General features: G+C 45.0%; 1 protein-coding gene across 6 annotated transcripts in view; it reads left to right on the top strand.

The window, feature by feature from the left end:
* myo1b (myosin IB) overlaps nt 1–26,025 on the top strand; it is a 55,733-nt gene extending 29,708 nt beyond the window's left edge. Inside the window, exons 7-32 of one of the 6 annotated variants that reach the window (XM_026145208.1) lie at nt 1,137–1,200; nt 2,747–2,845; nt 3,608–3,711; nt 5,854–6,001; nt 6,589–6,707; nt 7,229–7,315; nt 7,415–7,480; nt 10,008–10,112; nt 11,811–11,873; nt 12,221–12,421; nt 12,608–12,834; nt 13,070–13,270; nt 14,996–15,089; nt 17,101–17,250; nt 17,335–17,403; nt 17,498–17,584; nt 17,915–18,001; nt 20,532–20,618; nt 21,402–21,488; nt 22,225–22,299; nt 22,383–22,517; nt 22,621–22,727; nt 22,846–22,978; nt 23,359–23,511; nt 23,724–23,854; nt 23,939–26,025. In XM_026145208.1, the coding sequence (XP_026000993.1) occupies nt 1,137–1,200; nt 2,747–2,845; nt 3,608–3,711; nt 5,854–6,001; nt 6,589–6,707; nt 7,229–7,315; nt 7,415–7,480; nt 10,008–10,112; nt 11,811–11,873; nt 12,221–12,421; nt 12,608–12,834; nt 13,070–13,270; nt 14,996–15,089; nt 17,101–17,250; nt 17,335–17,403; nt 17,498–17,584; nt 17,915–18,001; nt 20,532–20,618; nt 21,402–21,488; nt 22,225–22,299; nt 22,383–22,517; nt 22,621–22,727; nt 22,846–22,978; nt 23,359–23,511; nt 23,724–23,854; nt 23,939–24,071 (3,012 nt within the window). In that variant the 3' untranslated portion in view covers nt 24,072–26,025. The remainder of the gene's footprint in view (nt 1–1,136; nt 1,201–2,746; nt 2,846–3,607; nt 3,712–5,853; nt 6,002–6,588; nt 6,708–7,228; nt 7,316–7,414; nt 7,481–10,007; nt 10,113–11,810; nt 11,874–12,220; nt 12,422–12,607; nt 12,835–13,069; nt 13,271–14,995; nt 15,090–17,100; nt 17,251–17,334; nt 17,404–17,497; nt 17,585–17,914; nt 18,002–20,531; nt 20,619–21,401; nt 21,489–22,224; nt 22,300–22,382; nt 22,518–22,620; nt 22,728–22,845; nt 22,979–23,358; nt 23,512–23,723; nt 23,855–23,938) is intronic. The other 5 variants (XM_026145209.1, XM_026145210.1, XM_026145211.1 and 2 more) reach the window with 5 other exon arrangements.
* Nucleotides 26,026–26,265: the final 240 nt, after the last annotated feature.

Below are 26,265 nucleotides of genomic sequence, written 5' to 3'. Positions count from 1 at the left end.
CTACACTGCGCCGCCCGTTCCTCTGCGTCTCGTATCTCTCTGAATCTGATTGTTGGAAAAGCAGAAATTTAATGCCTATCTCTAACATAGGTCTGGCGTCATAAGGGTGATTAAGTAGCTGCTTTGGTCCTTGGAGACACACACACACACACACACACACACGCACACACACGCACACACACGCACACGCACACGCACACACACACACACACACACACTGCAATTTCAATGTTACAATGTTACAATGTAACAATGTAACTGCAGTTGTAACATTGCCTTTGTTTTCCTCAAACTGCCCAGTTCAGTATTTTGGGGACGTCTGATCTCCTGTGATTTCCATCGCTGTTCATTTCTAAATGTTTCTAACATGAATGTTTAGTTAGCTGCAGTTTCTTCAAAGAGAAAAAGTCACTTCATCTTAGCAGCTGGCAGTCCATCCCAAAAAAGTCTATTTCAGTAACACCCCAGCCCCCCAGGACTGAACTTTGTTCTCCTTCTTGTGCCTGACGCTCGATTATTGTAAAAGAAAACGATTCTCCCAGCGTGTGCCAGCTCGCAGGCGAACTGCCAACCTACCTGTCGTGTCCCAGTTTTTGTGTCACCGTGCACACGGTTTTTAATCATCCGCCTACTTTTAGATGGCAGCACGTGCCGGTGCACGGACATGCAGTTGTAGCGGTGAGCGTTATAACGGATTATGACCCTGATCTGTTTATATTTAGCTAACCTTCGCAGCAACCTCAGGCCCGCTCACCAGATATCAGCTCATCAGAACGCCATCGGTTGATCAGAAAACTATAAGTCAAGCTGGCTCTTCATTTTGCTGAGTGCAGCAGGCTTATTGAGTTTGGCTAAAACCCATTTACCAGCAGAGCTTGGCCTGTTCAGAGGAGCTGTCTGCTATTAATACATCAGAGGAGGGAAAAAGCCCAAACACAGGACTCTCTGTCTCAACTTCCAGGTTTCAGAGAGAGTCAGAAAAAAGGCCTGAATGTCATTTTTTAAAAAGAGGTCACGCCTCCCTGTTATCTTTAGGTGCTCGGAGTCCTTACACTTCTCCGACCGACTGAATCTATACGACGTTTTTAAAAATAGACAATGGCAATAAAATCTAACTGCTGCTCTTTGACCCTCAGGGAAAGTACATGGACATTGAGTTTGACTTCAAAGGAGATCCCCTGGGCGGAGTCATCAGTAACTGTGAGTAATAAAATGGAAAGAAAGCTTCTTTTTTTTCCCTGATTGATATTTTAAATATTTGTAAATCACATTCCTCCGAAAACGCCGTCATTCCAGCCTCGTCTTTCCCCCCTCGGCTCCTTGGCAGTGTTTTGGTTTGATCTCGCCTCTGTTCACATTGTTTTGTCTGAGCTGGTTTCCCCGGCAGAGGTCACAGAAACAAAGACGGAAGCTGACAGCCGAGGCACAAATGAACCTCTGTCTGCTCGCCTGAGTCAGTCAGACACAAAGATGGTCTGTGAGAAGCAGCTGCTGACATGTGACTTGGTCAGACCGAGCTGGCTAGCTACACGGCTGCTCTTCCAGGCCTGGATGGATTCCTGTCTGCTCATTATGTTTTAGACGAACCTCCTCTGAGCCTTCGCTGCTTCCTACGGCCGAGAATAGCTGGTTATGATTTATGAGAAGTTCTCAGTAGCGTTGGTAATGATAGTGGGGAGACATTTTTGGCATGCCTTTAGTCACAACATAACACAATATTGTTCCCGCACGGATGCTTGAATGTGTGTTTGCTTATCTGAGGCTGAGGGAACATTAAATAAACGCTGTTCAGGAGGCTTTGCAGCAGAAAGTGGAATCCTTCCTTCTCTTCAAAGTAAAGCTGAGTACTGAGTGTGGCTGGACATGGCTGTGCTCAGGTCACTTCGCTGCCCTGCCCCTGTGTCTGTCTGTGATGGAGGAACTGGTTTTCAGTGGCTTGTCTTGTCCTCTCTGTATCTTTAATCACAGCTCTGTATTGCTGCTGACAGCCACTCAGTTGTGGATGTTGTATTATTGATGTGCAAGCTCTCACGGAGCCACTAACGTGATTCGTGGCCGGTGGGTGTCACAATCCGCTGCTAACCCCGACAGCCCCGGGGCTGCAGCGACCTCTAGTTTGGTGCTTGCAGTGGAGCCACGACCACAGATCTGTGAGTCGGTGTTTAAACAGCCTTAAGTGCTGAAAATTGCCAAAAGCCGTTTTTATTTCCTTCTGATTTTTGGTCCCGGTCACTGTGGTCAGTTTGTTCCCCAGACTCTTCACTTGAGTACAACACCAACTCTTCAAGTTTCCTAAAATAAGCTGTTTTTTAAAAATAGACAAATTGAATGCTTATTCAGCCGGTGATGTTGCTGAGCAGCACAGTCGGGCTTTAATTAAATCGTACTCCTCCTGATGTGGTGAGAGGATGATGGTCCCTCTTTAATCAGGTGCACTCGGTTCCAGCCCCGGAGAAAGGGCTGACGTCTGATATCGTTCGTGGGGTTTCTTCCTGTGGTGTTTGCACACAGAGATAATTACCAATATTGGTTTGGTCACCTTGGAGACTGAAAAAACCATCGCTGGACGAGGATCCCAGTCGAGCTCTATAAATACAGACCGGGCAGCTTTAATTCCTGAGGCTCGGCTCGATATTTACTGCTGGGGGCACCTGAGAGTGGCAGCAGAAGGATTTCCTGTGCAGGCTTCTGGTTCGTCTTTGTGTGTCATTGTTTCCTTTTGTTTTTTCTTTCTTTCTTTTTTTAGATCTGCTCGAGAAGTCACGTGTGGTGAAGCAGCCGAGAGGCGAGAGGAACTTCCACGTCTTTTATCAGCTTCTGTCTGGAGCCTCAGACGACACGCTCAGTGAGTAAAACTGCTGGAAAAGCTGGTCGAATGGTGACCTGGACAGGAACGTAGAGCTGCCGGGATCAATGCCACTTTGAGAATCAGGAGAAAGACCTCAGAATGTGCACGTCTCTGGATGCTCGCAGTATGAATTAAAAAAATAGGCCTGATGTTCTGCTTACTGTTACGTTTACCGTGTGTATACTAAATGTGCCAATCCCCCCATGCAGCTGCATGAACACATGGCTAATGCATTAATAAGTCGTCCTTCCTGCCTAATAAACACCACGAGAACAAAGAGAGTGAAACCCACTCGCTCTGTTTGCGTTTCTGCTGCGAGGGGCCATTGTTTAATGTTCTTCACAAAGGAGAACAATATAATGGTCATTGACCCCAGAGCGCACACATCACTGAGGCTCTAGCTGTTGTTAATACTGCTATGAATGAAATCTGACACATGCACCCAGAAGAGGATTTCTCTACTAAATGACAGGGAGGCCTTTAAAGAGGGCAATCTGATCTTCCAGCATGATGTTCACAGCAGCAGCTCAGTGTTTGAATACACCGTGTCAGAACTGAAGGAGGGCAATACCCCAGGGCTTAGACACATTTTTCTAAAATTTCTAAGGCAACACCATCAGTTGTGTTTCTTTAAACGGGAATTGAATTCAGCATCTTCTATCGGCTCACAGAGCTGTGCTGGATTTTATGGGGCAGCTGGCAGGAGTGTAGTTACGCTGCATGAGTCTAAATGACAACCACATGGTTTGTGTGTCACAGGGAAGCTAAAGCTGGACCGGGACTTTAGCAAGTACAACTACCTGAGCCTGGACTCTGCTGCGGTCAGCGGACTGGACGATGCGGCTAACTTCAGGACAGTCAGAGTGAGTAGAGCGCATACGTGTGTCCGTATGACTGGTGGAGCCCGACGCTGCGCCTCACCCTCGTGACGTTTGGCACAGACTTTCCTCTCTGCGGGATTTCTGTTAACTCGGTGTGGCGCGGCAGAGCGAGGAGGCGGTCTGATTGCCCTGCTATCTCCACGGCAGAACAAACGAACAAACGTGCTTTGGCGTCAGTATTGCTGGCTGTGTAAACACTTCACGCCAGCGGCCCTCCCACCTGTTGCAAAACCAGGTGAACTTTGATCTTGACGGTGGATTAAAGACTGGTTTGTATTGATTAAACACAGGAAAAACTCCAAAAACAGAGAAAGCCACGGGAGAAAAGAGTTTCCTCTTATTGAAGCTCTGCACAAATATGTGCTATTTTGTCTTTGCGCGTCTTCTCTACCTTATTGATGGTAACACAGAGGATGTTGTGTCTGGGAGAAGCGCTCTGCTATCTCCTGTGCTGTGTCATTAGGCCTGTTTCAGCATGCTTTGCTCAGCTACTGTATAAGCCCCTACAGCCTGCTCTGTCACTCTCTACTGTACTCATTCCCCCTCCTCACATCCTGCTTCTCATCGACTCCCACAGAGTTTTTAACGCTGTTCCTGCTGCAGCTGCGTTTCTCCACAGGAAGCACGAGACGACATTCCCTCCACACAATGACGCCGCCACACGGAGCTTTCTTTTCTTAAATGTTTATTTGTTGATGTTTGATTAAATGTTTGCGATTCATGAATTCTCCATCATCGGTCGTCACCGTTCACCGCTCTGTGTCTGTGATCCAGGAAGAGGAAGTTTGACTGTAATATGATGGACCGGGATTCCGTTAAAGAGATTTAAATATTCAAATTCATGATTTCAGGTGTTATGATAGCTTGTGCTGATATGTTTGATAGGATTTTGCTTTATATATATACAGTGTGTACAAGTTTGAGTGGATTCCACAAACCAGTGAGAAGACTAGATGTGTCTTTTTAATAAACTCATTGTGAGAGCACTGATCACAGAGCAGTGATATACACAACATTATCAGCACCTATTGTGTTGGTCCTCCTGACTCATCGAGGTATGGACTCCGCCCCTGAAGGTGTGTTGTATCTGGACCCAGATGTAGGTCCTGTAAGTCCTGTATGCTGTGAGGTGGGGCCTCCACGTGTGGGTCCAGCACATGGCTCGACTGGATTGAGATCTGGGGAATTTGGAGGTCAAGTCAACTCCTCAAACTGGCTGTTGTGCTCAAACCATTCCTGAACCATTTCTGACTTGTGGCACATTATCCTGCTGAAGAGGCCACAGCCATCAGGGAGCACTGTTCCCACGAAAGGGTGTAGATGATGTGCAACAATGCTTAGGTAGATGGTACGTGTCAAAGTAACATCCACATGGACGCAGGACACAAGGTTTCCCAGCAGAACATTGCTCAAAGCGTTACACTGCCCCTGCTGGCTGGCCTTCTTCCCATAATGCATCCTGATGTACCAGATGTTCATCACTTACCTGGGGAACAACCACCCAGCCATCCACGTGCTTCATCAGACCAGCCCACCTTCTTCCATCGCTCTGTGGTCCAGATCTGATGGCCACATGTCCAGTGTTGGTGCTTTCAGCAGCAGACAGCATGGAGACCCTGTCAGGTCTGCAGCTCCACACACAGCAACCTGTGATGCTCTGTGTTTTCTCACCTTTCTATCAGAACCAGCATGAACGTTTTCTGCAATTTGAGCTCATCTGTTGGACTGAAGAGCTGCTGTGGGAGTAAAGGCTGACCATAAGGGAGTCTTGGCCACCCATGAGCCCATCACTGGTTCAGCTACCTTGGATCACTGACCCCTGCAGATCAGGAACACCCCACAGGAGCTGACCCAGTTCTATCAAACGCTCCCAAATCCTTACGCTTGAAAACGATTCCTGCTTCTAACATCAACTTTAAGGACAAAATGTTCCCCCTCTCTGACACCTCCCGCCTGCTAACAGAGGCCATGATGAAGATATAATCAGTGCGATTCACTTTACCTGTCAGCTGTCAGGATGTTCTGTGTGATGTTTGTAGGTGTTCCCCTCTGCACCAAGTTGCAGGAACGTCGGTGCCTTAGTGACGTTGTTTCTGTCTTTTCCCTCTTCTCGCCCTCTTCCAGAACGCCATGCAGATCGTGGGCTTCATGGAGGACGAGGTGCAGTCGGTGCTGGAGCTGGTGGCAGCTGTGCTGAAGCTTGGCAACATAGAGTTCAAGCCAGAGTCGCGCTGCAACGGCACCGACGAGAGCCGCGTCAAAGACAAAAATGGTGGGCTTGGTGCTGCTGCGCCTTCATCGGACATATTTTACACTGTTTTGTTTTTTTATTCACAGGAGTTATTGTGAATATTTTCTCCTTTCATTTAACCCTTTTGACCCACTGCTCACTGGGCCTGGTCCAGAGTCACCGTCCCCTGTTGGCAGCTTGTTGTCCTCAAACAATATTTGTGTTATGATTTGCGTGACAAGAGTTTCACCCTCACAGCTGCTGTTTTTAGGGAAATCATTCATTTGCATTTTTCCCTCAGTGAGTCTTGGACAACCGTGCTTTCCTCTTTTTTTCCCACATTTGAATCAAAGACTGCATTGTTAATAATCAGCTGCAACGTGTTATTCAGATGAGTCCTCTGTTTTTGCTTTTCCCTCGACTCTGCCGGTGGGAACACCTCATTGTCGGGAATAAAACCCAAACGCTGAGGAGGTTACGAGGGTTGATTCTTCCTCCTTACAGCTTCCTTATGACGTTACCCTCTGATTCGAATCAAATGTAGAATAAGAACCATCACAAGATGAGACCTGATGTCTGCAAAAGCATTTTCTGCGTGTCTTAATCCGTTTTCTGTGGCTACTTTGCAGATTTGAAGGAGATGTGTGAGCTGCTGGGGATCGAGCAGTCGGTGCTGGAGAGGGCGTTCAGCTACCGCACAGTGGAGGCTAAAATGGAGAAAGTCTCCACGACGCTGAATGTGGCCCAGGTCAGAGGCAGACTGGCATCTCTTTCACCTGCTTATTACACACACACACACACACACACACACACACACACACACACACACACACACACACACACACACACACCAAAGGGCCATTTCTTCCCGTTGACTTGCTTTACTGGCTGCCGACTCTGTGCCACTTCTACATGACAACGTCTGCATTATACATGTGCAGTATTCCTCCTGGAAATTCAAATGTAGGTCATATTTTCGAGGTTAGTGGGTTCATTCAGACTCTTCATATAACATTAATGCTGCAAACATGGGCCCTGTGTGCCCAGAACAGACGAGGAAAGGGTTTATTAGCCTGACTTTATAATCCTCATATTTCTGCTCATGTATGGCCGCTGCTCTGTTTCCTTTGAATCAGTGTAGCCACGATAGCTTTTTTTTTAAGGAACAAGTTTAGTTAAATTCTGCAGATATGTAATAAAATGAATCGTTGCCGATTCTGCTGGTTCGCTTTATTGTCGCTTCATCATTAACAGTGTCTTCATTCACAGGCCTACTATGCCCGAGATGCCCTTGCCAAAAATCTCTACAGTCGCTTGTTTAGCTGGCTGGTTACCAGAATCAATGAAAGCATACAAGTAAGCGATGTCAGGCATCTTTTTAATTTATTTATTTAGACTGACAAAACTCCACTGCTGTACTTTATTCCTAATGGTACCAATATTGTGTCCCTGCAGGCACAAACTAAAGCTCGGCACAAGGTCATGGGCGTCCTGGACATCTACGGCTTTGAGATATTTGAGGTGAGACAAATAGCAGCTCAGACCAGCCTTTTTTTATCCTGACAGGCCACAAGGACACAGTCGGACCATCCAAACATTTTTATTACAAGGAAAAGAATTTTGCCCTCGGCTGTTTGCGTGCATGTTTTGGTACCTGTGTGGAGCCTGTCGGCAGAAACGTAGAGCTGATAAAACCACACTGAGATCAGATTAGTTCAGTTTTTGTTGTTGCTCCTGGAGTTGAAATTATTTTTGTGGAAAAGTGGTTTTACTTCTCAAAGTCTGCATTTCACAGCAGGAAAATAGCCTTTGCACACTCTGCACGTCGTATTCATGCTGTTGTTACACAATCAAAGGTGATTCTGATTCTCAGCATTAACATCACATATTACAGCGAGACGTAGAACAGACGGCTCCATTTATGCTAACTGTATACAAAGTAATGCACCAAACGCCACATAGACAGCAGTGCATGTAAACATGTGACAGAGTTTGAACAGAATGACGGCTTTAAAAGTTTCTTTGTTGTGATGCACGATGCCCCCCGATCATGTCTTGCTCCTATCCCTGCTCGTTCACCCCACTCACTCTCGAGTCCTTCCTCTCCTCTCGTTGTTGTTGTGTCTGGGTCACCAGAATGGAGTAAGTAACACCTGCACCTGTTTGCTGTGGCCGCGAGCATGCTGTGATCTAAACTCCTTAATTCACCTCCCCGTTAAGGACGATTCAGGGCTCCTCGTGTGCAGCAGAGCCACGCGGCTGACAGGAGGCTGGACAAGCCAAAGTCACAGTCTGCTTAAGTCAGTTCAGTCAGTACACTTAACAGCAATGCACTCTAATGCAACAGGCCTGCAGTGAAGCCTACATGTATAACAGTTATGTGAAGAATGTGAAGCTCTCGGCCTTATTGCTTGTTGCACTAACAGGTGTTTCTATTATTAATATTAATGAGTGTAGAATTAAATGCTTTCTTAGAACGATCAGGTGTTTCAATAAGACTGAAAGCTGATTGCTGAGTCTTTATTTGGCTCCAGTTTTTAAACAGGATAACAGAAAGTGATTAGTTTAAAAATGGATCGTTATTTTGGAGAGATGAAAATGTATTTACTTTATTTATATCATGCTGATATTTGACACAGACCGTACCAACTTTAGCTCGCAGCATATTAAAAGCATCATAAAACGATCGTGTGTTAAATTTTAGTTTAAACAAAATAACATGGTCAACATGTCAGTTACTGAGCTTCAGAGGAACATTGTTCATCTTGGCTAAATGTTTATTATTCAAACGTGGAACCATTGATGAAAGTCTGTGAACATGAAGGCATTTTTATTATGTCCTTGAATGAATATTAACCACTTGTCATAAAAACATTGACTGTAGATAAAATAGTTTTGGTTTCTTTTACATGTTTCAGCCATGCATCTGCTGCCACTTTGGAGCCGACGTGTGTGTGTGTGTGTGTGTGTGTGTGTGTGTGTGTGTGTGTGTGTGTGTGTGTGTGTGTGTGTGTGTGTGTGTGTGTGTGTGTGTGTGTGTGTGTGGAGACAACCTTTTCGTTTCTCAGTAAAAGGAAATTGTTTTAAAAACTGCTCCACTTGTACGTGTGGATCCTATTTCCTGGTCACTGAGAACCTCGGTTTGTCCTCTTCTCCGAGCTGTTGGACTAAACTGTCTTTGAACCTCTAACCGTAGCAATAAATGTTAACCTAACCCAGTGTGCCAAGAAGCATGACTCACCACTAAACACCGTCATGATTGACGACAATAATAAGTGAATGCTGTGGGGATTAAAAGTGGTCGAGGCTGTTATATAGTCAACGCTCCATCAATGTTTAATGAAATCTAATCCAAGACAGTTCACAGGAACGTGTTCTGATAAGAATTTGTCATTATCTGGTATTATTACAACCTTCCTGGTATCCATTGTTCAACGTCCAGATTGATTAGGTGTGTGCTCAGTCGGAGAATGAGTTAGCAAATCCTCAGAAGGAGCGAGCTGCTGTTCAAACTTATTATCACTGGTGTCATTTCAGAGGTACGGTAAGTGTCAGTGCGTGCAGCGACATCAAGTGATGCTGGGTTACAGTCATGCTTTACTCTTCGTTTTCTAAAAGCAGCTGTGCAACTGTTGAGGATATGAATTCACTTTCAGGATGCGCAGGTGCAACCGTACTTTTTAATAAAACACAACAGGAAATTATCTTGGAAAAGTGAATTGAACAGACAAATCCAGTGGAAATGGATATGAAGGATGAGTCTCAGTTAGCCAAGAGAAGAAGAAGCTGAAGCAGATTTGACAGATAAGCTTTTAATACAATGAAAGATGAGATGATCCTTCAGACGTAGATTCCTGAAGTGTAGTACTTACAAACAGCTGGATGTTGGATATCCAGATATGTCGATGGTCCACCTGTCCTACCTTCTTCTAACCTGTTATTAAGCCACTCAGCAGACCGTTAGTGGCAGGAATTCTCTGAAATGCAGATGAACCAACACATTAACAGAAGTCTGACTGTTTTTCTCCTCCTGGTGCTACACCCACAGGACAACAGCTTTGAGCAGTTCATCATCAACTACTGCAACGAGAAACTGCAGCAGATCTTCATCGAGCTGACCCTGCGTGAGGAGCAGGAAGAGTATGTCAGAGAGGTGAGCGTGTGAATGGTGAACTCTGGGATTCAATTCAATTTTATTTATATAGCGCCAAATCACAACAAAAGTCACCTCAAGGCGCTTCATAGATACAGAGAAAAACCCAACAATCATATGACCCCCTATGAGCAAGCACTTTGGCGACAGTGGGAAGGAAAAACTCCCTTTTAACAGGAAGAAACCTCCAGCAGCACCAGGCTCAGGGAGGGGCGGGGCCATCTGCTGCGACCGGTTGGGGTGAGAGAAGGAAGACAGGATAAAGACATGCTGTGGAAGAAAAGAGAGACAGTCAAAGATTATTAATAACAAATAATTAAATGCAGAGAGGTCTGTGAACACATAGTGAGTGAGAAAGGTGACTGGAAAGGAAAACCTCAGTGCATCATGGGAATCCCCAGCAGCCTACACCTATTGCAGCATAACTAAGGGAGGATTCAGGGTCACCTGGTCCAGCCCTAACTATATGCTTTAGCAAAAAGGAAAGTTTGAAGCCTAATCTTGAAAGTAGAGATAGTGTCTGTCTCCTGAATCCAAACTGGAAGCTGGTTCCACAGAAGAGGGGCCTGAAAACTGAAGGCTCTGCCTCCCATTCTACTTTTAAATACTCTACGAACAACAAGTAGGCCTGCAGAGCGAGCTGTGCTGTGCAGGCCTACAGCTGTGCAGAATCTGCATCACTCTACGTGTTGGCGCTCTGCACACCTTTGTTGCGCTGGCGGCTTGGCGCTCGGCGCTCATCTGTTTAAGCTCTACAAGCCTCGCCCTTTGACCAGACGCATTATTACTTCACGTGTGTCTCTGTCATGAAAACCCTCTTCATTTATTCCCTTCACGTCTTCCCTCTGTGGATTCTTGGGGACGGAAATGGTCTTCCGCTCCGGCGAGAGTAAACACTCCCCGCTGCGGGCCTTTAGGCTCTGTTTGTTTTCCGAGCTCTGTGTATGAGTGCAGCGGTAGTGACCCCCACGCCACTTCCCTACTAACACCACCACCAATGATATTCCACTCCTGGCCTCTCTCCAGTATACTGCATGGGAAAATACCGCAGTGCTGGAGCAAGAAGGGAGGATTACCAATCAGGAATGCGGCCGGCCACCCGTCAGTTTAAGCTATGCCTCCTGTGCATCCGCCCCTCCCCCCTCCAAAATATCTGTCCAGTTGCTTACCCCGACCTAGGTTACCAAGCCGTTAGTAGCTATGAAGTTGATGGCTGCTAAAAAATTTTTTCAAGGCCCAGTGAACCTTTCTGAGAGGGCAAGATTGAAAGTGTTCCTCCTTTGAGTCTCCAAAGGGACTCTGGCCTCGACGTGAGGCAGACGGAGCCTGTAGGACATAACATCAAAGCACCGAGGACAATTATGTCTTCAGAACTGATGGAAACGCATCGGTTTATCCTGATTAAATCATTTTCAATAAACGCACTCGAGTTCAAGATGAAAGAAACAAGATCTGTGACCAACCCAAGTCTCTTTGTTTTTTCCTTCCCGGAGCATTTGTTCTCATTACGCCCATGTAAATATTAAGTGCTGCAACATGTGTCTCTGTAATTGCAGCACATGAATACTTGGTAAAGGCGATAGATGAGGTGCACGCTGAAAATGCACGTGCTGTGCTGAGCTCTCCCACATGCAGCGTACATCAGTCTCTAAAATGTACACAAATGTCTGTATACCTCTGCTTATGCATTTGTTACAGGGCATCGAGTGGACCAACATTGAATATTTCAACAATGCCATCATCTGTGACCTGATTGAGAACGTAAGTCCTGTGTCTGTTCTTGGCTTTTCATGTTCTCCACACTTGTTTCTCTGGAATAACTGAGAAACGCTAATTTTGGTTAAATCTGGATGATTTCTCCCGCTCTGTGACTCCAGAGGTGGCGTAAACCTCCTGTGTAACCTCATGATCGGTGTTGTTATTGAAAAGCAGTTCATCATTAAAGCTGATTTTAAGTCTGACGTTGTCTTAGCAAAATGAGATGATTATCCGAGCTGTTGTGAACAGATTGTTCAGCACTGTGAAACACATGAGCCATGACAGAATAATACGTTTCTACATTGAACCCTTCAGAAGTTTGACCCTAAACCTCCTTTTGTTTGTGCCAGAATCAAAACGGCATCTTGGCCATGCTGGACGAGGAGTGTCTGAGGCCGGGGACGGTCACTGATGAGACCTTCCTGGACAAACTGAACACCATCTGTGCGGACCACCAGCACTTTGAGAGTCGGCTGAACAAGAACTCAAAGTTCCTCAACGACCACAGCCTGCCGCACAACTGCTTCCGCATCCAGCACTACGCCGGCAAGGTACCCGAGGCAGCAACAATAACAGCTGACGGATATGTTAAAAAAGACATGTTAACAAATTAATAATATAATATTATGAATTTTTGCATAGGATAAAATCAAAGTGTAAAAAGAAGTAACCACTTTGTTCAACTTGTGTATGAAAATACCTTTTTGTGAATGGCTCACTTCCCTCTGTGTATCCAGGTGCTGTATCGTGTGGAGGGCTTTGTGGATAAGAACAATGACCTTCTGTACCGGGACCTGTCACAGGCCATGTACAAAGCCAACCACAGCCTCATCAAACAGCTGTTTCCTGAAGGCAACCCAGCCAAAGTCAACCTGAAGAGACCACTAACTGCTGGATTCCAGTTCAGAGCTTCAGTGGGCACGCTGATGAGGAACCTGCAGACCAAGAACCCAAACTACATCCGGTAAATCTGATCATATCGATTACACAGAAAGAGCAGTTTGTGCTGTTTGTGATTCTCTCAAAGTTTGCTTTGAAATCATTTTCAAATAGTCCAGAGAGTACAGCCGGCCTGCTGTTACTCTCACCGTCTAGCACGGTCTATTAATCTATAAAAAGCGCACTTAAGAGCTGCTGCTGTTACTGCAGCCGGCTCTACGCACCAGCCTAATATCTGCAACTTAATTTTTGCTTTCCAGCTGCATCAAGCCCAATGATAAGAAGGCATCCCACATCTTCACCGACTCTCTGGTCCGCCATCAGGTGCGCTACCTGGGCCTGATGGAGAACGTCCGTGTGCGACGAGCAGGCTATGCCTTCCGCCAGCCCTACGAGCCCTGCTTGGAGCGCTACAAAATGCTCTGCAAAAGGACCTGGCCGCATTGGAAGGGGCCTGCAAGGTAATTGTTGTTTATACCCTGAAGTGGTGACATTAGGGAATAGTTGATTAGGGGGGAAAAGAGGTCTTGGCCCTGGAAGCTTGCCAGAGCAAATCCCTTCAAGTTTTCAGTGTGAAAATGTGAGTGTGGAAAATGAGAAATGCTCCCAGGTGTCTTTAGCTAAGGCACTAAACTTGACTCTGCTCCCAGTGGAGAGTGTGTGACCAGCACTAATAGACTGTGGCTAGAGCGGTCCACTCCCAGGTGTGGCTGTGTGAATGCGAAGCAGCCGTTGCTAGAAAGTACTCGGATGACACAGAAAGAGGCAAAAGGGAAAATAATTAGGGGAGCTTGACAGCAGTTTACCCAGCAGACCATATGATCTGTATATTTAAATATGTGGTCTAAAACTCTGAGCTATAAAGCAACACTTTTGGCTGAGTTTGGTATGTGTAGATCTAAGGATAAGGAAACTGGTTCCCTCCTTTTTTCCCAGCTGTTTTCATGCATTCCTGTCCCCACTGTGTGCATATGCATGGATTCACATGCAAGTTAACTAAAGACGTGAGTGATTCCAGGGTAAAAAGGTTTGGCTGGTTCGGTCATGTTATATAAAAGCAGTGTGTCAACAGAGATGTTTTAGGTGCGTGTCGTCACAGCGAGCTTTTTTTAAAGGAAATGAAACCTTATGTTTCGGAACCACAACATGCCCAGACGTTCCCTCCTTATCTGTCTCCTCGACTCGGCCAGACTTGCAGGTTTCGTCCTCTCTGCTGGTGAAGTCACTGATTCCTATCTGCCGTCTCACACATCTGGCTCCTGATGTTTCAGCATCTTTGTATCAGCTTTGTGTGGTTTTAGTTTTCTTCTTAGTCTCCTGACATATTTCTCTGGCTGTTGCTTTCATCATGGTTTCCACCATTTCTCAAACTCCATCCTCGGCGCTCTCTTCTGTTATTCCATGAATCCGAATCCTTCTGCTGTTTCTGTCAGGTGAAAAACTAAGTACACCCCATGATTCAGCATCATGTGCAATTGTTTTCTGTGTGGTTTTCATCAGTCTCACATTGTTGTGGTGTAATTTTGGCCCGCTCACCTTTGTCTGTGCAGGTCACAGTAGTCTTAAGATCCTAAACACGAGACGACTACACCTTAACTTTTTAAGACATTTAACCTCTGATCTAAGAAGCGTGTTTACTTCTGAATGAAAACGTTGAGGAACAGATGTTTGCAGGTGTTTATTCACGCGCAGCTCCCATCACGTTGACGTCTGGACTTTAAACGGCTCCCCTGTTCAGACGGCACAGGTTGAACCTTTGCAAACATGAGCTGTGCTGCCCTGTTTTTTCTTTATTTAAAAAAAGAAGAGGCTGTCGTTCCAAACAAGCCATACTTGTTCAGTCTCTTTCTAATTGTACTGTGATGAACTTCCCAGGTTAGCATGCTGAGGCCTGCAAAGCCTTTTCTCTGAGCATTGCACAACCTGACCCCGGGGTGAACTTGCTGGAACGTCCACTCCTAGGAAGATTTTGTTGACACACACCTGAAAGCTCGAACTGACACAACCTGATTTTAAAGAGTTGTTATTTTAATCAAGTGCGTTTGATTAGCAGCGCACGCCTGCGACTTATCCTCTTAATTCCTATGGAAGCAGTAAGGTTGGGACTGCACTGCAATCCTGTGAAAACTGTATATATCTGCGCTCGTGTAGTGTAGGACCCTCTTGACTTTTCTGACTTCCCACAGGGAAGGAGTGGAGGTGCTGATGGCCGACCTCCAGATTCCAACAGAAGAGATCTCTTATGGCCGCTCCAAGATCTTCATCAGAAACCCAAGAACGGTAAAATCCACTCTCTAACCTGGCGAAGCATTTATTTTTTGGACAGCTGCTCAGTATTCCTGCAGATTGGGCTGTTTTGGAGTCGAATGGTTGAAGCCGGTGTGCTCAGCTGCCTTGCTTTCTCACAGCTACATGTTTGTAAAGCAGGGTGGGCTTTGCTTGGAGCCCCCACTTCAACAATTAGCTTGTAACCACCACTCTGAGAACACATGGTTTCATTTAGCTGTCCCATATAACATGGGAAACAGGCTTCTTTCCTCTGCGCTTGCAGACTCTTCAGCTGCTCGGGCCTGCAGCGTTTGGATGGACTTTCTCCCCCACCAGCAAAAGGCCAAACAGAGCCTGGAATAACATGATCTCACACTGGGAGAATTTTTCCATAATTGCTTTTTCTATCTGATCAGCTTATCTGCTTTACATATCTACAGCTTCAAAATCACTGAAACAGAGTTCGAGCATATTTATTCTGCTCCTTAATCACTGCAGTCACACCTTTAGCTTAACTGACACCATTTTTTTATCTATACAGAAAATAGAATAGTCGCGACGTAGGTATCAGTCAAGCTCTGTGGATATATGAACAAACCCAGAAACTTCCATATGTGGCGTTATATCGACAGGCCCAGTGTTCCTGAAGGTAAAGCAGTGACTTCCTCACTAGGGCTGCCACGATTAGTCGACTAGTCACGATTACGTCAACTATCAAAAACGTCGACGACTGATTTAATAGTCGACGCGTCGTTTGAAGCTTTGTAAGATCCTGAAAGACGCAGGAATAAGTAGCAGGATTTAAGAGTGTAATAACGGACTGAAACAGAAGATGGCAGCACTGCATGTTCATGATGCCAGCTGCCGTTAAACCCCGAAGAAGAAGAAACTGTGTCCCAGAATTCATAGCGCGGCCCTGCTTAGTTTCCAACAATGGCGGCAGCTGCTTAGTTTTAATATTATTCTTATTACTCTTTCTGGGTCACAAAATAAACGTTTAACATATTTTTAGGCGAGAATGTAGCTGTGTAAACCTCAAATATCGGCTCAGTTTATCAGGACACCGCATATTTTCAAAAGCGCTCCGACGTTTTCGGAGACGCCTGTTACCCACTAGCTCGATAGCTAGCCGGGGGCTAGGTCACTAGCGCCGTGAGAACACCGGACTCCCGGCAGATCATTTTCAAACCCACCGCCGTCTTTCACTACTCAGGTTAAACATGATATATGAGTCACTTAGATAACTTAAAAATGTTGTTTGGCTTTTTTCAGTGTTTTATTTGTTCCTGAGTAAATCTGTTTGGCTGAGATTAAAGTTATAGTTTTTACACAGCTGAATAAACGTCAAGCAGACAGCTGATTATCAGAAGTGTGAGATGCTCCAGAATTTACTCCGGTGTCCTGTTATATTTTAGATAGCAAGGAGTTTATTAAACTTCACCGAAACAATCTGCAGATTTAATTAAAATTTAATAAACTATCATCTTGTCTTTATTTTTAGTTAGCACAGACCTTAAACACTTAAAGCTGTAAGCTAATGATAGTTATATAAGAGCAGATGCTGCTGGTGCAATAAGCTGTATGGTTTACGTCCAATGGATGATGAGCTGATTAGTCGACTAATCGCAAAAGTAATCGCTGACTAGCCGACTATCAAAATAATCGTTTGTGGCAGCCCTATTCCTCACACCAGTGCAATAACTGATGCGGTCTCATCCTTGAGAATAAGTCGATTATCAAAAGGTCAGTTTTATTGTCTTCCTGGAGCAGTAAACTTTTTCTCCCACCTGCACTTTGTTCTTGTCATTGAGAAATTGGTGCTTCCTCAGTTTAGAACCCCCCCCCCCCCCCCCCCCCCCCCCAAAAAAAGTCCAACTCGTAACCTTTTCCCCTCAGAGTAAACTGACTTTCCCTGACATTTTACCTTCCTGCAGATAATTTGATGATGTTGATAACATCCAGCGTTCACACAGTTTCCCAGGTGCTCTTGTCTGGAGCTCTTAATTTTCTCCTCTTCCTGCAGCTCTTTTTCTTGGAGGAGAAGAGAAAGCAGTGTCTCCAGGACCTTGCCACACTCATTCAGAAGATCTACAGAGGCTGGAAGTGCCGCACGCACTTCCTGTTGATGAAGAAGAGCCAGATAGTGGTGGCAGCTTGGTACCGCCGCTACGCTGTGAGACCCTTTAATTACACCAAAATACAAAGCGGATTAAAAACCATACTCACCGATGCATAATGACACTTTTCCATCTCACAGCAACAAAAGAAGTACCGGAACATCAAGAGTGCTACCACCATGGTTCAGTCGTACACCAGAGGCTGGCAGGTGTGCATCTGTCTTTGAATTCACTCTGTTCATTGAAAAAAGTGTAGCAGCTGTCGTGTGGAAGAAAATGAAAGTGTCTGCATGTTTCCACCAGGCCCGCAAACTTCTGCGAGAGCTGAAACATCAGAAGAGATGCGAGGAGGCAGTGACCACCATCGCAGCGTTCTGGCACGGCACCCAGGTACGGATATCAAAGAGCGAGGTGTTTGCTGTACCTTGATGGCTTCTGCAGGAGAAGCCTGCTCCTGAACGCTTCAAACTCTTTGGTTTTTTTATTGTTCGCTGTGTTCTTGCCTAAAGGCTCCACAGTATTGCAAGACGGCTGTTCTTTAACAAACCTGTCCTTTAATGTTATTGCTGCTGTTTTCCTTTAATCCTGCTTCTTGTGCTGATCACACAGCTCCCACTTATCTTTTCTCCCCTGCTCCTTTTTCAACTTTCCCGTCTCGATTTTTTTTTCTCCTCCTCACATCTTTAACTTGTCTTACCGAACGCCCACCACATCCACCAGGCACGGCTGGAGCTGAGACGTCTGAAACAGGAAGTGCGGAATAAACATGCTGTGACAGTAATTTGGGCTTACTGGCAGGGAACCAAGGTATTTCCACCCAGCGATAGTGTGTTGCTGTCCCAGCTGCCATCCCTGTTCATCACGTCTTGTCCCATCCTATGCTATTCTCACCACGAAACTGCCTGATAGAGTAGCAGCCCTGCTGAATGAACCTCGGCCAGATTAACGAGCCCGACTGTTCATTTCTTCCCGTTTTCTGTTGTGTGGCTCTTAACCCTTGTATGGTGTTCGGGTCTGTGAGACCCGTTTTCAGTTTTTCTCAAAAGAAAAATTAAACAATTAATTATTTTTTCAACCTGAAATTCATTGGCTTTGGCTTATTTTCTGTGAAGAACATAAATCCGAACTAATTTTCAGTGACCTCATACTGTACTTCCCCCCACGCATTTACATTACATACAAGGTGTTCGGGTCCACTGGACCCAGGTCTAATAAAAGTGTTGAAAGTGCAGGTCCTGTGTTCCCACACTCTGTCCTCCTCCTTTCTGGTGCTGCTGATAGTGTTTTCTTCCCCTCCTGCTCCGCACAAAGTTGCAACATTGTTGAAAATTCAACTACCAACACCGTCTGCTCTGACATCTCACACATTTTACCCTCTTTCTTGAGAGATCCAAATTTTATTTTCTCATACCCTGTCCCACCTGCAAATTAGGGGCATAATACTATAAATAAGACTTTGCCAGGGTGGTTCTTTATCACAACTGATCAAGATGGCAAAAGATTATCTGCTGCGAGGGCCATCCAATTGATTTTGGAAGAGAGAGGGGCTTCTGATGATGATGTTGACAAAGAGGTTTCAGAATATTTCACATTTCTGAAAATTCAGAGTCTGACAGTGACTTTGAAGAAGAGGATGAGGTTGAGCACCATTTAGTAACAAAACGAAGACGAGCACCCCATCTGCTGCCAGCTCCAGGACCAGAACAAGCCCACCAGAAGTGAAGAAATATGGATGTCAATAACTGGTGAAATTGAATGGTCTTCTTGCCCAAGAAATGAGCCACCCTGCAGAGCTGTTACTGTGATAAGCCAGGGCCAACACGGCTGACAGTTACTCATGTGCAGGACATCAAGTCTTCATTTGAGCTTTTCATCCCAGATTCCATCCAGAGAATTATTCTGGATTGCAGTAATCTAGAAGGAAGGTGTGTTTTTGGAGAGAGGTGGAAGGAGACCAAATTCATCTAAGAACCCCAAAGGCCAACTTTGGGGTTCTTATCCTTGCAGGAGTTTTCAGGTCCAAAGGGGAATCCACAGAATCCTGTGGGATGCAGAAACCGGCAAGAACCTTTCCGTGCATCAATGTCTCTGGAAAACTTCCACAAAATTTCCAGGATTATCCGATTTGATAACCGAGACGACAGACCAGCTCGACGGCAGTGAGACAAGCTAGCTGCCATCAGGACAGTGTGGGATAAGTGTGTGCACCGCCTTCCCCTGTTTTACAACCCTGGGCCTAATGTCACCATTGATGAGCAGCTGATCCCATTTAGTTGTGAAACATATTGCTTCACGTGTAAATGTGTTGTGTCTTTCCGCTCACTCCACTTGATTACAACTGATTTATTTTTTTTTTATAACATTTTATAAAAAAAAAAACAAAGAAAAAACGAGAAGCACATTCATTCATAAATGTGATCTAACAAAGGTAAAGGGAAAAAATTAACCATGTTTACTGTTCATATGGTTTGTAATTGGGATGAAGTAAACATCTGTTGAGTAATTTAACATAAAATTGTTTGATAGTGTTAATTTGGAAAGCCAAAACTCTAGCGGGTCCAGCAGACCCATGAACACTGGCTGAGTAACAAAAATATGAACACCACACAAGGGTTAAATGTGGGATTATCTCGACTTCCCCAACTAACACGCTTAATCCGGCGTCGTAAACGGTGCCGATCGTGGCTGCGACGTGCGGCTCAGGTGTTTTACACTTTCTGTCCAGTGTGCCACACCTCTGCTGCGATCTAAAATTACTTCCAGCATATGCTGCAAACATATGCTGGAAGTAAGAAATGTACATGTTGCCACACATCTGATTATGATTGTGGTTTTTACTCTGGTTAAAGTCAAGAAGCTTCTTATTAATCGATGTGATGATGTGCAGCAGGAAGCTCTTAAAGCTCAGCCTGATTCTGCTGGCATGCAGGAAACCATTATCCTGTCAGAATGTAACAATCTCTGTTATATCGAATATTCTTGGAGGTTGTTATTAGACTAAATTACAGCCAGGCTCAAAGCATTAAGACTTTAGTGTCTTAAATCTAAACTGTGGTTCTGGCTCTTTGTTAGTTTGCACCTTTGACGCTGAAGATAATTGAACTTTCTTGCTGGACTTTATTTTGCATCATTTCATACGATATTCTTTTAAAGCTGACCACACACAGCCTCATTGTGGGGAGAGTCTCCTCGTTCGCACGTTTTCTTGTTGTTCGTCTTTGTTTATCCGCCTTTTTGCCCCTGCTGTGTCGCCTCTGCTGTCCCCTGTTTTCGGACAATTGTGTTTTGATTGCCACTGAAATTAACTTCACCCACAACTGCCACCGCTTCTCATTAGGCCCGGAGAGAGCTGCGTCAGCTGAAGGAGGAGGCGAGGAATAAACATGCCGTATCGGTCATTTGGGCTGGCTGGCAGGGCACCAAGGTATTTGGGAAGCCTGTTGACTTGATTTGCCGTGACTCTGACTTGCCGCCCTCCATCAATCCCACTCCCACCTCGTCCATAACGTGTCCATCTGCTCGACTCTTTCCAAACACTTAAGTTGTATGTAAGACATCTTATTATGGAGTCTCTCAGAGGTGGACTGCTGGCTGCTAAAGCACAGCAGTCTCACCCATGTGACCAGAATGGTTATTTTCATCTGAACCTGCCTTTGCAGTGCTGTCATTTTTCCACTGTGAGTACTAGTCAGTGAAACGTAGGCGTCCAGTCTCCATACATCACATCAGGGACTGATGTCCTATCCTGGCATTGTTTTCAGCTTCTTCCTCCGAGGTCCATGCTTCACACCGCATGCTGCCTGCTGCCTCTGCATGACTTGCTGTGTAGCTGGTGCATGTGTAGTTTTTGCATTGCTGTGCTGTTTTTTAGAAGGATGAGTTTGGATCCTCTGACTGCCTGAGATGTGACTTTTTGTTTTCTCCTTTTGCACTCAAAGTTGTCAAAGCACCAGCTCTGTTTGCCTTCCAGAAGTTCCCCAGATAAATGCTCCCATGACCCACACTTCCATATTGGTTTCTGGAGGCTGGAGAAGCAGAGCTGTAATTTTACAGTCTCTCAGTGATCACACTGTGCTTGTGTGCAGTGTGTGTGTGCGCATTTGATGTTTCTGACCTCAGGCAAAACGGTGTCTACCTCCTCTCCCTCTCATCTTCTCCTGCTTCATTTGTTCCTACTCTCTGTCTCTTCCCTCCCACCCCCGAACAGGCTCGCAGGGAGCTCAGGAGACTGAAGGAAGAGGCCAGGCGTAAGCACGCTGTCGCTTTGATTTGGGCCTACTGGCAGGGACTCAAGGTACCTCCCAGCCCCACGGCGCAGCCATCAACAAGTCTGCCACCTACTCGACACCCCTGACTTTCCTCATCCTCCTCAGGGATCTTCTCTGTCATTATCCAGGCGCTGTCCTCGTGACACTTCTTGCATTTTGTAATTTTTTTTAAATGCAATGTATATAAGACAAGTAGTTAAGAAAAATCCATTTTAAATGGATGATTGAGGATTGGACCTTTCTTTCCTCCTTTGAGGCTTTTAATGTTGCAGATGTCACGCAGCGGCGTCTGACTCGTATCTTCTTTTCTCTGCATCTGTCACACTAACCCATGAACGAGCACTTTTTTTCTATCCAGCAGAGTTTCTCTCTTTCTCTCTAGGTGTGTGTCCTTGTCCCTGTTGCTGGTTGTTGAAGTAAACTTGTCCATACACCATTTATTGCAGTCCTAATATTGTTTTTTTTATTTTTCATCACCTCGTGCATCACAGTGCACCCATTTCCACCTCAGTTTGTAGACTTATGGTCAGACTGCTTGTTGTAACCATCACATCCTTTCAAGTAAAGTAAATGTCAACGTCCAGCAGACTGCAGTTGTTTGTCACTAACCAAACGTCAGATGTTTTTTTTCAGTGTGCTGTTTGTGTTGCACTGTCATCCTGCTGTCGGTGTGCCTCCTTCTCTTTCCAAATACACACACAGATAAGATTTAAGAACCAACTGAGTTCATTGATTTCATCTGATCTTTTGGTGCCGTTATAGGTCCGCAGAGAATACAGGAAGTTCTTCAGGGCAAATGCCGGCAAAAAGATCTACGACTTTACCATCCAGCGAATTGTAAGTTGGACTTTTCGTTTTTAATGTTCAAGTTTAACATGATATTAAGAAACCAAAGATGATTTTCTTGTCTGTGTGTCCAGATACAGAAATACTTCCTGGGCTTGAAGAGCAGCATGCCTTCCATGTCCCCCATAGACAGAAAGTGGCCGGCCAGGCCGTACGGCTTCCTGGATGGAGTCCACACCGAGCTCCGGAAAATCTTCCATCACTGGAGGGTCGGTCACAAAAACCGACCACATTCAGCCACATTAAAGAACCATGTTTATAATAACTGCATATACATCAGAATGTAACTGAATGAATTTGTCTCTTGTTTAGTGCAAGAAATACAGGGACCAGTTCACCGAGGAGAAGAAGGCAGTGTATGAGGAGAAGCTGGAAGCAAGTGAGATCTTCAAGGATAAAAAGGCTCTCTACCCAAACAGGTAGCTGAACATCACTGCCATCAAGTGCCCTTTATTTTATTTTATAGCAAGATAAAAGCAACGTGTAGTCACATGATCAAGGTAAAGCGGAGTCTTGTTTTCCTGTATTGTGTGTCAGTGTGAGTCAGCCTTTCAAAGGAGATTACCTGGAGATCAGCAAGAACCCCAAATATCAGAAACTCAACAGTGCTGTGGACGAGAAGGTCCTGCTGGCCGACGTGGTCAACAAGATTAACAGGGCGAATGGCAAGGTCAGAAAACACACACGCGCGCACACACCACAGTATTTACAGTCCATTTAGTTTGTATGCAAACTGGAAAACCTAAAACAGGAAGTGTGATTACACAGCGACCTTGTGTGTTTAGAGATTTTCTGCAATTTTCCACAGTGAAGCAGAGCCGCCGTTTGTTGTTTTGATGTATATTTCAACACTTTACACGGTGAGCTGATGTTTTTTGACATCATAACAACTGACAGCGTTTTTCTTCCAGCAGACATCAGACATTTCTGCACAGGTCTGCTATGTTGTAGCTCAGAGCTTGGAGCTCACAAGCATTTAAAAATGCATTGAAAGAAAACATGTAGAGGGGGAATGATAGAGGGCTAAAATGTTAGCTTGCACGTTTGCAGGGAACGCCACGGATCTTCCTGCTGACCAAGAAGAACTTTGTCCTGGCTGACCAGAAAACGGGCCAGGTGAAGGCCAGCATTCCTCTGCCAGACGTCACTAGCGTGTCGGTCAGCACGCAGAAAGACGGCTTCTTTGCTCTCAAACTCAAAGAGGTGAGAAGAGACACGATTGTGTAGTTGAGTAGAATTATGAAGCCGCTGTGCTCTGGCTCGTTGAAGCCAAAGTCATTCAGGGAGTGAGCTTCTCATTTAGCTCGGCGGGAAGCGAATAAAAATGTCTCCAAGTGACGGACGATTACTGTAAGGCCAGACGAGACACCAAAGTTTATTAAAAGATCTTAATATGTGACTTTCTTCTACTGCAGGGTTCGGCTTCAGCTGTCAAAGGAGATTTCTTGCTCAGCAGTGAGCACCTTATTGAAATCATCACCAAGCTCCATCGCATCGGGGCGACCGCCGCAGACCGGGAGAAACTTAAAGTTGACATCTCGGATGAGTAAGAGCAGTCGCACTGAGAAAGGTGATATTTCTTCGGCGCCGTCGATGTTTTGTGACGTTGCCCATGTTTTCTGTGTGGCAGGTTCCTGGTGCAGTTTAAGCAGGACAAAGTATGCGTGAAGTTCATCCAGAGCAGCCCGAAGAACGGTAACAGCATATCCTGCAAGCGCAAGAACAACCGCCTGCTGGAGGTGTCGGTACCCACATCGCCATAGTGAAGTCTCCACTGCTGTCGTTGAGCGCTCAGTCTGGCGGCGACTAAACATCAAACCATCACCCTCCCCCAAAACTCTGGACTCAAAAGCCGTCACACCAGTTTCCCCTCTGAGCCCAAAAATGTGCAGTTATTTGGCTTTTTGTTCTTATCAAAGTTTCTAAGGCACAGGTACAGATGTAACCACATTGTTTGTTTGGCATAGAAAGCCCTAATCTGGGTTGCATGCCACAGAAAATTATTAAAATGTTTCACTGGTGTTTTGTGAACCTGACGCGAAGAGTTGACGCTGGTGCAAATCTTGTTAGTGCACAACAGACTTCTGTATACCAATGGTGACGTTGACAATGATTGTTCTGCCTGTATGGTAAATTAGAGACGTTTGTGACGAGCTCCACAGATCTCGACTCGTCTGCGTTTGAGCAGCTTTAGCTTTAAAAAGATGGCTTTTGGGGTCAGCCTGTCGGATTTTGTTCTCTGATGAACGTGAATACTGCACTTGCTTTCACCTCCGCATAACAAAAAGAGGATGACCTGAAAATGTATTTGATTGTATGTTGTATTATTTTCTATATTTTCTTTCTCAGAAAAAAGGTGGACAGCTGCAAAGTCAAATGTAATGTGCTTGATTTATTGTAAAACCCCATTCGTATCCATTCTATGTGCCATTGAACAGGTCCTGTGACTTGTCACGTGTCGGCGTACAAACACAAACGTTGTTCCCGTTCATGTCGAGCTATTCAAAGGGTCAAAAACCTTTCCGAACGGGCAGTGTTGACCTGCAGTGCCACTGTATGTTTTGATGAGGCTGCACATGTGATAACTTGCCATTTCTCAACACACTGCAGTGTGCATTGATTCTCAGGCTTTGTTCTGTAGAGACTTCCTGCACTCATATCACAGATTTCCATATATAAATTAAAAGAAGCCCCCTGAGCATCATGTGGGACTGACCAAAACAGAAAGATGCCCGACCAAAGGACAAAGGATTCATTCCCCTCATCCAAAGCTTTCTGTGACGCAAACCCTTGAACTGAATATTTTTCGTGCAATAAGTAAAACGTTTTGTCTCAATTATTCCCTCTCTGGTAAAACAGCAGTGAGGACCCATAGCAGTTGCCCTTCCTGTGCCATAAGCTGTACATAAGCTTTGAAGGCCGTGGCCCCGACTCGGACAAAGGGCAGTTTAGTATCTTTATTTTAATTGCTGTATTTGTAAAATTGCTGTTTCTGCCACTGAAGTTTGAGTCGGTGTTGTGCTCCGCCCACTCGCTCCTAATATGTTTTTTTTGTTGTTTTTTTTAGGAAAGGCCAAATATTAAGTGACTACAGATCCTTGATGAATCAAAGAATGGGCAAATTTGGGTTTTTTACAACTTTATAGAAGTCTTATTTAAAAAAAATCTGGTATTCAGTCATTTATACACGGGGAACATTTGCGTGTCAAGAAGCGAGAGCTCTATATTTTCAGGCACGTTGACTATTTGTCTGATTTTTCTGGTGGGGCGTTTTGTACTTTCGGTGAATGTGCGAGGGAATGACATAAATTAGCTCTTGATGGCTTTTGCAATCCAGGGTATCGTGGTCTGTACATGAAAATTGATTTTGTGTTTTCTTTAATGTAACGCACGACACAGGCACCTGAGAAATCAGCCGTTGACCCTCACGTGGGAACAGATGGGCTGAATTCCAGTTTTGATGTATTTTCCTGGCTACGCTGCTTTCAGTGCAGTTTTAGGGTTCTTCCTCCCCACTCTCTCTCTCTCTGAATCGCTGTTTTGTATTTGAACAGTTGCTAGAAATGCAAAATGATGTCTGCATTATTGTGTGCCTAATGTTAACCTGTGCTAAGAGACAGATCATGGAAATGCTTCAGTAGAACTCAATGTAACATTTACAAGTAATCTTTTTTTAAATTAAATAAAAGTCAGTAATTAATAAATGTTATTCTGGGACACTCTTTGCATTATTTCTGTATCCAGTTATTTTCAAAGATACTTGCCTTTATTATCGAAACCAGTATATGGTTAATACTTCAAATCAAAAAAGGCTTTTTTATATATAACGTACCACGTGCAGGCAGCTTTCAGTCATCCGTACATCACACTATTAAGTCTCACATTCCTTTAAAGGGCCTTGGTTGCTGTTTATCATCAGTATCAACTGGGCTTTATCTTGGTATACGAGTGTTTAGG

Source organism: Astatotilapia calliptera, chromosome 16 (genome assembly GCF_900246225.1).
Source record: "Astatotilapia calliptera chromosome 16, fAstCal1.2, whole genome shotgun sequence".
Lineage (NCBI taxonomy): Eukaryota > Metazoa > Chordata > Actinopteri > Cichliformes > Cichlidae > Astatotilapia > Astatotilapia calliptera.
Note: the sequence above shows the minus strand (reverse complement) of the source record. Positions and strands in the feature narration are given on the sequence as shown.